The sequence below is a fragment of the Salmo trutta genome, unplaced genomic scaffold (assembly GCF_901001165.1).
Source record: "Salmo trutta unplaced genomic scaffold, fSalTru1.1, whole genome shotgun sequence".
NCBI classification, from domain to species: Eukaryota; Metazoa; Chordata; class Actinopteri; order Salmoniformes; family Salmonidae; genus Salmo; species Salmo trutta.
Window position 1 is genome coordinate 18,332 of NW_021823472.1, and position 12,306 is coordinate 30,637.

At 46.7% G+C, this 12,306-nt stretch overlaps 1 protein-coding gene across 1 annotated transcript; it reads left to right on the top strand.

The window, feature by feature from the left end:
* Positions 1-958: 958 nt before the first annotated feature.
* Positions 959-3,190, top strand: LOC115191081 (uncharacterized). The gene is made up of 3 exons (XM_029749079.1): positions 959-1,612; positions 2,341-2,472; positions 2,582-3,190. The coding sequence occupies exons 2-3, from the start codon at positions 2,341-2,343 to the stop codon at positions 3,176-3,178; spliced, it is 729 nt and encodes a 242-aa protein (XP_029604939.1). The 5' UTR covers positions 959-1,612; the 3' UTR covers positions 3,179-3,190.
* The last annotated feature ends 9,116 nt before the right edge of the window (positions 3,191-12,306 follow it).

Here is a 12,306-nt window from a genome sequence, read left to right on the forward strand (position 1 = left end):
CAGAGGTTCCATTAGATTCTCTCCTCTCTCTTGTTGCCGGGCGCCACTGTACACTGTTGTGTTTGACCTATTCCTGCCCTTAAATATTGACCACACACACACACACACACACACACACACACACACACACACACAGAGAGAGAGCAGGGTAACAGCCTCCCTTATAAATACAGAGAATACTGAGACAGACCCTGTAGTCACAGTGAGACCGACCTACTGGGGCAGACTTACTGAGACAGAGAGACACTGAGACAGAGAGACACTGAGACAGAGAGACACTGAGAAAGAGAGACACTGAGACAGAGAGACACTGAGACAGAGAGACACTGAGACAGAGACACTGAGACAGAGACACTGAGACAGACCTACTGCGACAGAGAGACACTGAGACAGAGAGACGCTGAGACAGAGAGACACTGAGACAAAGACACTGAGACAGAGACACACTGAGACAGAGACACACTGAGACAAAGACACTGAGACAGAGAGACACTGAGACAGAGAGACACTGAGACAGAGAGACAGTGAGACAGAGAGACAGTGAGACAGTGAGACAGAGAGACAGTGAGACAGTGAGACAGAGAGACAGTGAGACAGAGACACACTGAGACAGAGAGACACTGAGACAGAGAGACACTGAGACAGAGAGACAGTGAGACAGTGAGACAGAGAGACACTGAGACAGAGAGACACTGAGACAGAGAGACAGTGAGACAGTGAGACAGAGAGACACTGAGACAGAGAGACACTGAAACAGAGAGACACTGAGACAGAGAGACAGAGAGACACTGAGACAGAGAGACACTGAGACAGAGACACACTGAGACAGAGAGACACTGAGACAGTGAGACAGAGAGACAGTGAGACAGAGAGACAGTGAGACAGAGAGACACTGAGACAGAGAGACAGTGAGACAGAGAGACAGTGAGACAGAGAGACACTGAGACAGAGAGACAGAGAGACACTGAGACAGAGAGACAGTGAGACAGAGAGACAGTGAGCAGCAGGAGACCTCTATAAGCCTGGAGAGAGAGCGGACCAGAGGACCAGAAGAGGAAACCCAGAATCCTAAGTCCAACCCAGAAGAACAGGACCAGTCAGTCAGCTGGGACCCAGAATACCCAGAACCGGCCCAGTCCACTACAGCCCCAGAACCAGCCCAGAATCGGCCCAGGCCACTACAGCCCCAGAACCAGCCCAGAACCGGCCCAGGCCACTACAGAACCAGCCCAGAACCGGCCCAGTCCACTACAGCCCCAGAACCAGCCCAGAATCGGCCCAGGCCACTACAGCCCCAGAACCAGCCCATAACCGGCCCAGGCCACTACAGAACCAGCCCAGAATCGGCCCAGGCCACTACAGCCCCAGAACCAGCCCAGAACCGGCCCAGGCCACTACAGAACCAGCCAAGAACCGGCCCAGTCCACTACAGCCCCAGAACCAGCCCAGAATCGGCCCAGGCCACTACAGCCCCAGAACCAGCCCAGAACCGGCCCAGGCCACTACAGAACCATCCCAGAACCAGCCCAGGCCAATACAGCCCCAGAACCCACCCAGAACCAGCCCAGAACCCGCCCAGAACCAGCCCAGAACCAGCGGACAGGACAGAGAGGTGAGGAGAGTGTGGAGGGTTCAGAACGAGACAAGAACAAAATATGCCTTTAACCGCTCAGTTCTGATTGGTGTTCTGTCTCTGTCCTCGGTTCTGATTGGTGTTCTGTCTCTGTCCTCAGTTCTGATTGGTGTTCTGTCTCTGTCCTCAGTTCTGATTGGTGTTCTGTCTCTGTCCTCAGTTCTGATTGGTGTTCTGTCTCTGTCCTCAGTTCTGATTGGTGTTCTGTCTCTGTCCTCGGTTCTGATTGGTGTTCTGTCTCTGTCCTCAGTTCTGATTGGTGTTCTGTCTCTGTCCTCAGTTCTTGATTGGTGTTCTGTCTCTGTCCTCAGTTCTGATTGGTGTTCTGTCTCTGTCCTCGGTTCTGATTGGTGTTCTGTCTTTAACCTCTCAGTTCTGATTGGTGTTCTGTCTCTGTCCTCAGTTCTGATTGGTGTTCTGTCTCTGTCCTCAGTTCTGATTGGTGTTCTGTCTCTGTCCTCGGTTCTGATTGGTGTTCTGTATCTGTCCTCCGTTCTGATTGGTGTTCTGTCTCTGACCTCGGTTCTGATTGGTGTTCTGTCTCTGTCCTCGGTTCTGATTGGTGTTCTGTATCTGTCCTCCGTTCTGATTGGTGTTCTGTCTCTGTCCTCAGTTCTGATTGGTGTTCTGTCTTTAACCTCTCAGTTCTGATTGGTGTTCTGTCTCTGTCCTCGGTTCTGATTGGTTCTGATAATATTAATGTCAAGATGGCGACGGGAGTCATCAGAACCTTCCGTCTCTCGGCCACTCCCTCCTGCTATCTACCCATGATCCTCCAGCATTCCCCCATGGATGAGGAGGAAGAGGAGAGGGAGGAAGAGGAAGAGGAAGAGGAGGAGGTAAGACCTTATAACTCTTTTTAAACCTCTGACCTTTATCTCTGATATTAAATGTTTTTTTTATTGATTTGATAAAATAAATGATTATTGTTATTAATATTATTATTAGGAGAGGGAGGAAGAGGAAGGTGATGAGGAGGATGAAGCTTTCTCAAGCCCCGCCCCTTGCTCGTCAGATCTGACCAATCAGCTGCTTCGGTTCGCTGACACCATCAGCCGGGACGTCATGCGGTATTTCGGCTGTCGCCGCGACGACCCGGACGCCCGCGACATCTACGGCGACGACGACGACGACCGCGTCTCCACGGCGACGAGCGGACGACGGCGTTACTACGACGACCTGGTTAGGATGGCAACGGGAAGCCCGGAGTCCGCGTCCAGGGCCGACGGTCGCCGTGTCGCCGGGGGCGACGGAAGTCTTGGTCCGTTGGCCGAGTTGTTTGACTGTTGGATAGGGCGGAGCCTGGGACAATGTCGTCCAATGAACACAAGACACCTCCCTCTCAGCTTCTGGAACGAGCCAATCCCCTGCCTCCCTGTGGGCACGCTCATTAGCGCTGACAATACACGCACACACCACAACGTGCACTCACACGACAACGTGCACTCACACCCGGACTTCAGTGACCTGCTGGCTTACTGGGACCCCAATCCTGACCTCACACACACACCGACCACACACACACCTGACCTCACACACACCTGACCTCTCACACACACCGACCTCTCACACACACCGACCTCACACACACACCGACCTCTCACACACACCGACCTCTCACACACACCGACCTCACACACACACCGACCTCACACACACACCGACCTCACACACACCTGACCTCACACACACCGACCTCACACACACACCGACCTCTCACACACACCGACCTCTCACACACACCGACCTCTCACACACACCGACCTCTCACACACACCGACCTCTCACACACACCGACCTCACACACACACCGACCTCACACACACACCGACCTCACACACACACCGACCTCACACACACACCGACCTCTCACACACACCGACCCCACACACACCGACCTCTCACACACACCGAACTCACACACACACCGACCTCACACACACACCGACCTCTCACACACACAGACCACACACACACCGACCTCACACACACACCGACCTCTCACACACACCAACCTCACACACATACAGACACCGATCTGACGGCGACACACTGAGTTCTGTTTAACAACGCTGGACGGTTGTGTTGTAATTATTGTTGTAATTGTAATTATGTTTTATTTATTTATCGATCATGTTTGTCTCATTGAATCTGAATTTGAAAGAGACATTTCAACTGTGAAATAACACATATGGAATCATGTAGTAACCAAAAAAGTGTTAAACAAATCAAAATATATTTTATATTTGAGATTCTTCAAAATAGCCAAAACTTTGCACACATCTTGGCATTCTGTCAACCAGCTTCACCTGGAATGCTTTTCCAACAATGCTGAGCACTTGTTGTCTGCTTTTCCTTCACTCTGCGGTCCAATTTCATCCCAAACCATCTCAATTGGGTTGAGATCAGGGGATTGTGGAGGCCAGGTCATCTGATGCAGCGGTCCATCACTCTCCTTCTTGGTCAAATAGCCCTTACACAGCCTAGAGGTGTTTTGGGTCATTGTCCTGTTGAAAAACAAATGATAGTCCCACTAAGTCCATACCAAATTGGATGGCGTATCGCTGCAGAATGCTGTGGTAGCCATGCTGGTTAAGTGTGCCATGAATTCTAAATAAATCACAGACAGTCTCACCAGCAAAGCACCATCACACCTCCTCCTCCATGCTTCACGGTGGGAACCACACATGCAGAGATCATCCGTTCACCTACTCTGAGTCTCACAAAGACATGGCGGTTGGAACTAAAAATCTAAAATTTGGACTCATCAGACCAAAGGACAGATTTCCACTGGTCTAATGTCCATTGCTCGTGTTTCTTGTCCCAAGCAAGTCTCTTCTTCTTATTCTTATTGGTGTCCTTTAGTAGTGATTTCTTTGCAGCAATTTGACCATGAAGGCCTGATTCACACAGTCTCCTCTGAACAGTTGATGTTGAGATGTGTCTGTTACTTGAACTCTGAAGCATTTATTTGGGCTGCAATTTCTGAGGCTGGTAACTCTAATGAACGTATCCTCTGCAGCAGAGGGTCTTCCTTTCCTCTGGCGGTCCTCATGAGAGCCAGTTTCATCATAGCACTTGATGGTTTTTGCGACCGCATTTGAAGAAACGTTTAAAGTTCTTGAAATGTTCCATATTGACTGACCTTCATGTCTTAAAGTAATGATGGACTGTTGTTTCACTTCTTGCCATAATATGGACTTGGACTTTTACTAAATAGGGCTATATTCTGTACACCCCCTACCTTGTCACAACACAACTGACTGGCTCAAACGCACAAAGAAAGGAGAGAAATTACACAAACTAACTTTTAACAAGGCACACCTGTTAATTGAAATGCATTCCAGGTGACTACCTCATGAAGCTGGTTGAGAGAATGTCAAGAATGTGCAAAGCTGTCACCAAGGCAAAAGGTGGCTACTTTGGAGAATCTAAAATCTAAATATATTTTTATTTGTTTAACACTTGTTAGGTTACTACAGGATTCCATATGTGTAATTTCATAGTTTTGATGTCTTCACTATTATTCTACAATGTAGAAAATAGTAAAAATAAAAACCCTGGAATGAGTAGGTGTGTCCAAATGTTTGACTGGTACTGTATATGTATTTGTTTGTATTTATGTACCACGTATAGAGATACATTATACAGTTAGCACTGTATTGTACAGTATACAGTTAGTATAGTATTGGTCTGTATACAGTTAGTATAGTATTGTACTGTATACAGTTAGTACTGCATTGTACTGTATACAGTTAGTATAGTATTGTACTGTATACAGTTAGTATAGTATTTGTATTTAAACTTCTTAGGGCTAGGGGGCAGTATTGAGAATTTTGAAAAAAATATGTGCCCATTTTTAACTGCCTCCTACACCAACTCAGAAGCTAGAATATGCATATTATTGTTCAGGTTTGGATAGAAAACACTCTGAATTTTCTAAAACTGTTTGAATGGTGTCTGTAAGTATAACAGAACTCATATGGCAGTCAAAACCCTGAGACAGATTCTGACAGGAAGTGGATACCTGATGTGTTGAATTACCTTTAAGCCTATGCCATTGAAACACACAGGGGCTTATTAATGTTTGAGCACTTCCTATTGCTTCCACTAGATGTCACCAGTCTTTACAAAGTGTTTTGAGTCTTCTACTGTGAGATCTGACCGAACAAGAGCCATGGAACGGTGATGGCCGATTAGACTCTGGCGCGCGAGTTCATGTTGGGTACTCTTGTTCCAATACGTTTTAAAAGAGAACGCAATCGTCCGCCTTGAATTTTATTCATGTTCTGGTTAAAAAAGGCACTAATGATTTATGCTATACAACGTTTGAACGTACGTAAATATTTTTTTTCCCCTTGTTCATGAAGTGAAGTCCGGCGGGCTTAGATCATGTGCTAACAACACGGAGCTTTTTGGACATAAATGATGAGCTTTTTTGAACAAAATTACATTCGTTATGGACCTGGGATTCCTGGAAGTGACATCTGATGAAGAGAATCAAAGGTAACGGATTATTTACATAGTATTTTCGATTTTAGATCTCTCCAACATGGCGGTTAGTCTGTATCGCAAAGCGTATTTTTCTAGGCGCAGTGCTCAGATTATTGCAAAGTGTGATTTCCCAGTAAGGTTATTTTTAAATCTGGCAAGTCGATTGCGTTCAAGAGATGTAAATCTATAATTCTTTGAATGACAATATATTTTACCAATGTTTTCTAATATTAATTATTTAATTTGTTGTGCTGACTTGACTGCCGGTTATTGGAGGGAAACGATTTCCTGAACATCAACGCCATAGTAAAACGCTGTTTTTGGATATAAATATGAACTTGATAGAACTAAAAATGCATGTATTGTCTAACATAATATCCTAGGAGTGTCATCTGATGGAGATTGTCAAAGGTTAGTGCATAATTTTAGCTGATTTTCTGTTTTTGGTGACACCTGTCTTTGAATTGACAAAACATTACACACAGCTATTGTCAATGTACTCTCCTAACATAATCTAACTTTATGCTTTCACCGTAAAGCCTTTTTGAAATCGGACAACGTGGTTAGATTAAGGAGATGTTTATCTTTCAAAGGGTGTAAGATAGTTGTATGTTTGAAAAATTTGAATTTTGACATTTATTTGGTTTCAAATTTGCCGCTCTTGAAATGCACCTGCTGTTGATAGGGTGCACCACGGGTGGCACACTAGCGTCCCACATAGCCCCAAGAAGTTTTAAGGAGCACCTTTAATTCCTGCCAAGGCAGCAGCTACTCTTCCTGGGGTCCAGCAACATTAAGGCAGTTATATACAATTTAAATTATTATTATAGATCTGTATTATATTACTATATTATAGAACATGTTGTTAATACTACTGGGGGGGGGGACATGTTGTTAATACTACTGGGGGGGGACATGTTGTTAATACTACTGGGGGGGACATGTTGTTAATACTACTGGGGGGGACATGTTGTTAATACTACTGGGGGGGACATGTTCTTAATACTACTGGGGGGACATGTTGTTAATACTACTGGGGGGGGGGACATGTTGATAATACTAATGGGGGGGGGAGACATGTTGTTAATACTACTGGGGGGGACATGTTGTTAATACTACTGGGGGGGGGACATGTTGTTAATACTACTGGGGGGGACATGTTGTTAATACTACTGGGGGGGGACATGTTGTTAATACTACTGGGGGGGGGGGGAACATGTTGTTAATACTACTGGGGGGGGGGGAACATGTTGTTAATACTACTGGGGGGGGGAACATGTTGTTAATACTACTGGGGGGGGACATGTTGTTAATACTACTGGGGTGGGGGGAACATGTTGTTAATACTACTGGGGGGGGGACATGTTGTTAATACTACTTGGGGGGGGACATGTTGTTAATACTACTGGGGGAGGACATGTTGTTTATACTACTGGGGGGGGGGACAAGTTGTTAATACTACTGGGGGGAACATGTTGTTAATACTACTGGGGGGGGGGACATGTTGTTAATACTACTGGGGGGGGGGACATGGTGTTAATACTACTGGGGGGGGACATGTTGTTAATACTACTGGGGGGGACATGTTGTTAATACTACTGAGGGGGGGACATGTTGTTAATACTGCTGGGGGGGCATGTTGTTAATACTACTGGGGGGGTAGGGAACATGTTGTTAATACTACTGGGGGGGACATGTTGTTAATACTACTGGGGGGGACATGTTGTTAATACTACTGGGGGGGACATGTTGTTAATACTACAGGGGGGGACATGTTGTTAATACTACTGGGGGGGAAACATGTTGTTAATACTACTGGGGGGGAACATGTTGTTAATACTACTGGGGGGGAACATGTTGTTAATACTACTGGGGGGACAAGTTGTTAATACTACTGGGGGGGAACATGTTGTTAATACTACTGGGGGGGGGGAATGTTGTTTATACTACTGGGGGGACATGTTGTTAATACTACTGGGGGGGGACATGTTGTTAATACTACTGGGGGGGGGACATGTTGTTAATACTACTGGGGGGGGACATGTTGTTAATACTACTGGGGGGAGACATGTTGTTAATACTACTGGGGGGGACATATTGTTAATACTACTGGGGGGGAACATGTTGTTAATACTACTGGGGGGACATGTTGTTAATACTACTGGGGGGACATGTTGTTAATACTACTGGGGGGGACATGTTGTTAATACTACTGGGGGGGACATGTTGTTAATACTACTGGGGGGGGCATGTTGTTAATACTACTGGGGGGGACATGTTGTTAATACTACTGGGGGGGGGGGACATGTTGTTAATACTACTGGGGGGGACATGTTGTTAATACTACTGGGGGGGGGGACATGTTGTTAATACTACTGGGGGGGGGACATGTTGTTAATACTACTGGGGGGGGGGCATGTTGTTAATACTACTGGGGGGGCCATGTTGTTAATACTACTGGGGGGGGCATGTTGTTAATACTACTGGGGGGGGCATGTTGTTAATACTACTGGGGGGGGACATGTTGTTAATACTACTGGGGGGGGACATGTTGTTAATACTACTGGGGGGGACATGTTGTTAATACTACTGGGGGGGACATGTTGTTAATACTGCTGGGGGAGGACATGTTGTTAATACTGCTGGGAGGGACATGTTGTTAATACTGCTGGGGGGGGACATGTTGTTAATACTGCTTGGGGGGACATGTTGTTAATACTACTGGGGGGGACGACGTGTTGTTAATACTACTGGGGGGGGTAGGGAACATGTTGTTAATACTACTGGGGGGGGTAGGGAACATGTTGTTAATACTACTGGGGGGGGACATGTTGTTAATACTACTGGGGGTGATGACATGTTGTTAATACTACTGGGGGGGGGTAGGGAACATGTTGTTAATACTGCTGGGGGGGTAGGGAACATGTTGTTAATACTACTGGGGGGGGACATGTTGTTAATACTACTGGGGGGGACAATTTGTTAATACTACTGGGGGGGACATGTTGTTAATACTACTGGGGGGGGACATGTTGTTGATACTACTGGGGGGGGACATGTTGTTAATACTACTGGGGGGGACATGTTGTTAATACTACTGGGGGGGACATGTTGTTAATACTACTGGGGGGGGAACATGTTGTTAATACTACTGGGGGGAACATGTTGTTAATACTACTGGGGGGGGGACATGTTGTTAATACTACTGGGGGGGGGACATGGTGTTAATACTACTGGGGGGGGACATGTTGTTAATACTACTGGGGGGGACATGTTGTTAATACTACTGAGGGGGGACATGTTGTTAATACTGCTGGGGGGGCATGTTGTTAATACTACTGGGGGGGTAGGGAACATGTTGTTAATACTACTGGGGGGGACATGTTGTTAATACTACTGGGGGGGACATGTTGTTAATACTACTGGGGGGGGACATGTTGTTAATACTACAGGGGGGGACATGTTGTTAATACTACTGGGGGGGGAAACATGTTGTTAATACTACTGGGGGGGGAACATGTTGTTAATACTACTGGGGGGGAACATGTTGTTAATACTACTGGGGGGACAAGTTGTTAATACTACTGGGGGGGAACATGTTGTTAATACTACTGGGGGGGGGGGGAATGTTGTTTATACTACTGGGGGGACATGTTGTTAATACTACTGGGGGGGACATGTTGTTAATACTACTGGGGGGGGGGACATGTTGTTAATACTACTGGGGGGGGACATGTTGTTAATACTACTGGGGGGAGACATGTTGTTAATACTACTGGGGGGGACATATTGTTAATACTACTGGGGGGGAACATGTTGTTAATACTACTGGGGGGACATGTTGTTAATACTACTGGGGGGACATGTTGTTAATACTACTGGGGGGGACATGTTGTTAATACTACTGGGGGGGACATGTTGTTAATACTACTGGGGGGGACATGTTGTTAATACTGCTGGGGGGGACATGTTGTTAATACTACTGGGGGACATTTAATACTACTGGGGGGACATGTTATTAATACTACTGGGGGGGACATGTTATTAATACTACTGGGGGGGACATGTTGTTAATACTACTGGGGGGGGGACATGTTGTTAATACTACTGGGGGGGGCATGTTGTTAATACTACTGGGGGGGGCATGTTGTTAATACTACTGGGGGGGACATGTTGTTAATACTACTGGGGGGGGGGGACATGTTGTTAATACTACTGGGGGGGGACATGTTGTTAATACTACTGGGGGGGGGGACATGTTGTTAATACTACTGGGGGGGGGGACATGTTGTTAATACTACTGGGGGGGGGGCATGTTGTTAATACTACTGGGGGGGCCATGTTGTTAATACTACTGGGGGGGGCATGTTGTTAATACTACTGGGGGGGGCATGTTGTTAATACTACTGGGGGGGGGACATGTTGTTAATACTACTGGGGGGGGACATGTTGTTAATACTACTGGGGGGGACATGTTGTTAATACTACTGGGGGGGGACATGTTGTTAATACTGCTGGGGGAGGACATGTTGTTAATACTGCTGGGAGGGACATGTTGTTAATACTGCTGGGGGGGGACATGTTGTTAATACTGCTTGGGGGGACATGTTGTTAATACTACTGGGGGGGACGACGTGTTGTTAATACTACTGGGGGGGGGTAGGGAACATGTTGTTAATACTACTGGGGGGGGTAGGGAACATGTTGTTAATACTACTGGGGGGGGACATGTTGTTAATACTACTGGGGGTGATGACATGTTGTTAATACTACTGGGGGGGGGTAGGGAACATGTTGTTAATACTGCTGGGGGGGTAGGGAACATGTTGTTAATACTACTGGGGGGGGACATGTTGTTAATACTACTGGGGGGGACAATTTGTTAATACTACTGGGGGGGACATGTTGTTAATACTACTGGGGGGGGACATGTTGTTGATACTACTGGGGGGGGACATGTTGTTAATACTACTGGGGGGGACATGTTGTTAATACTACTGGGGGGGGACATGTTGTTAATACTACTGGGGGGGAACATGTTGTTAATACTACTGGGGGGGGCCATGTTGTTAATACTGGGCGGGGGACATGTTGTTAATACTGGGGGGGACATGTTGTTAATACTGGGGGGGACATGTTGTTAATACTACTGGGGGGGACATGTTGTTAATACTACTGGGGGGGACATGTTGTTAATACTACTGGGGGGGACATGTTGTTAATACTACTGGGGGGGGACATGTTGTTAATACTACTGGGGGGGACATGTTGTTAATACTACTGGGGGGGACATGTTGTTAATACTACTGGGGGGGGGACATGTTGTTAATACTACTGGGGGGGGACATGTTGTTAATACTACTGGGGGGGACATGTTGTTAATACTACTGGGGGGGAACATGTTGTTAATACTACTGGGGGGGGGCATGTTGTTAATACTACTGGGGGGGGAACATGATGTCAATACTACTGGGGGGGGACATGTTGTTAATACTACTGGGGGGGGACATGTTGTTAATACTACTGGGGGGGAACATGTTGTTAATACTACTGGGGGGGGGGGGGCATGTTGTTAATACTACTGGGGGGGGGAACATGATGTCAATACTACTGGGGGGGGACTCTTCCTGTTAACTCAGTGTCTAGGCTGTTCTGTCTGTCTCTCTCCTACCCAGGCCCTACCTGTTAACTCAGTGTCTAGGCTGTTCTGTCTATCTCTCCCCTCCCCAGGCCCTACATGTTAATTAACTCAGTATTATAGTATCTATAGTTGTAGATAAAGAGTTAGGGAACAGGGAGGTAGCTGTAGATAAAGTGTTAGGGAACAGGGAGGTAGCTGTAGATAAAGTGTTAGGGAACAGGGAGGTAGCTGTAGATAAATTGTTAGGGAACAGGGAGGTGGCTGTAGATAAAGTGTTAGGGAACAGGGAGGTGGCTGTAGATAAAGTGTTAGGGAACAGGGAGGTGGCTGTAGATAAAGTGTTAGGGAACAGGGAGGTAGCTGTAGATAAAGTGTTAGGGAACAGGGAGGTAGCTGTAGATAAAGTGTTAGGGAACAGGGAGGTAGCTGTAGATAAAGTGTTAGGGGTTAGGGAACAGGGAGGTAGCTGTAGATAAAGTGTTAGGGGTTAGGGAACAGGGAGGTAGCTGTAGATAAAGTGTTAGGGAACAGGGAGGTA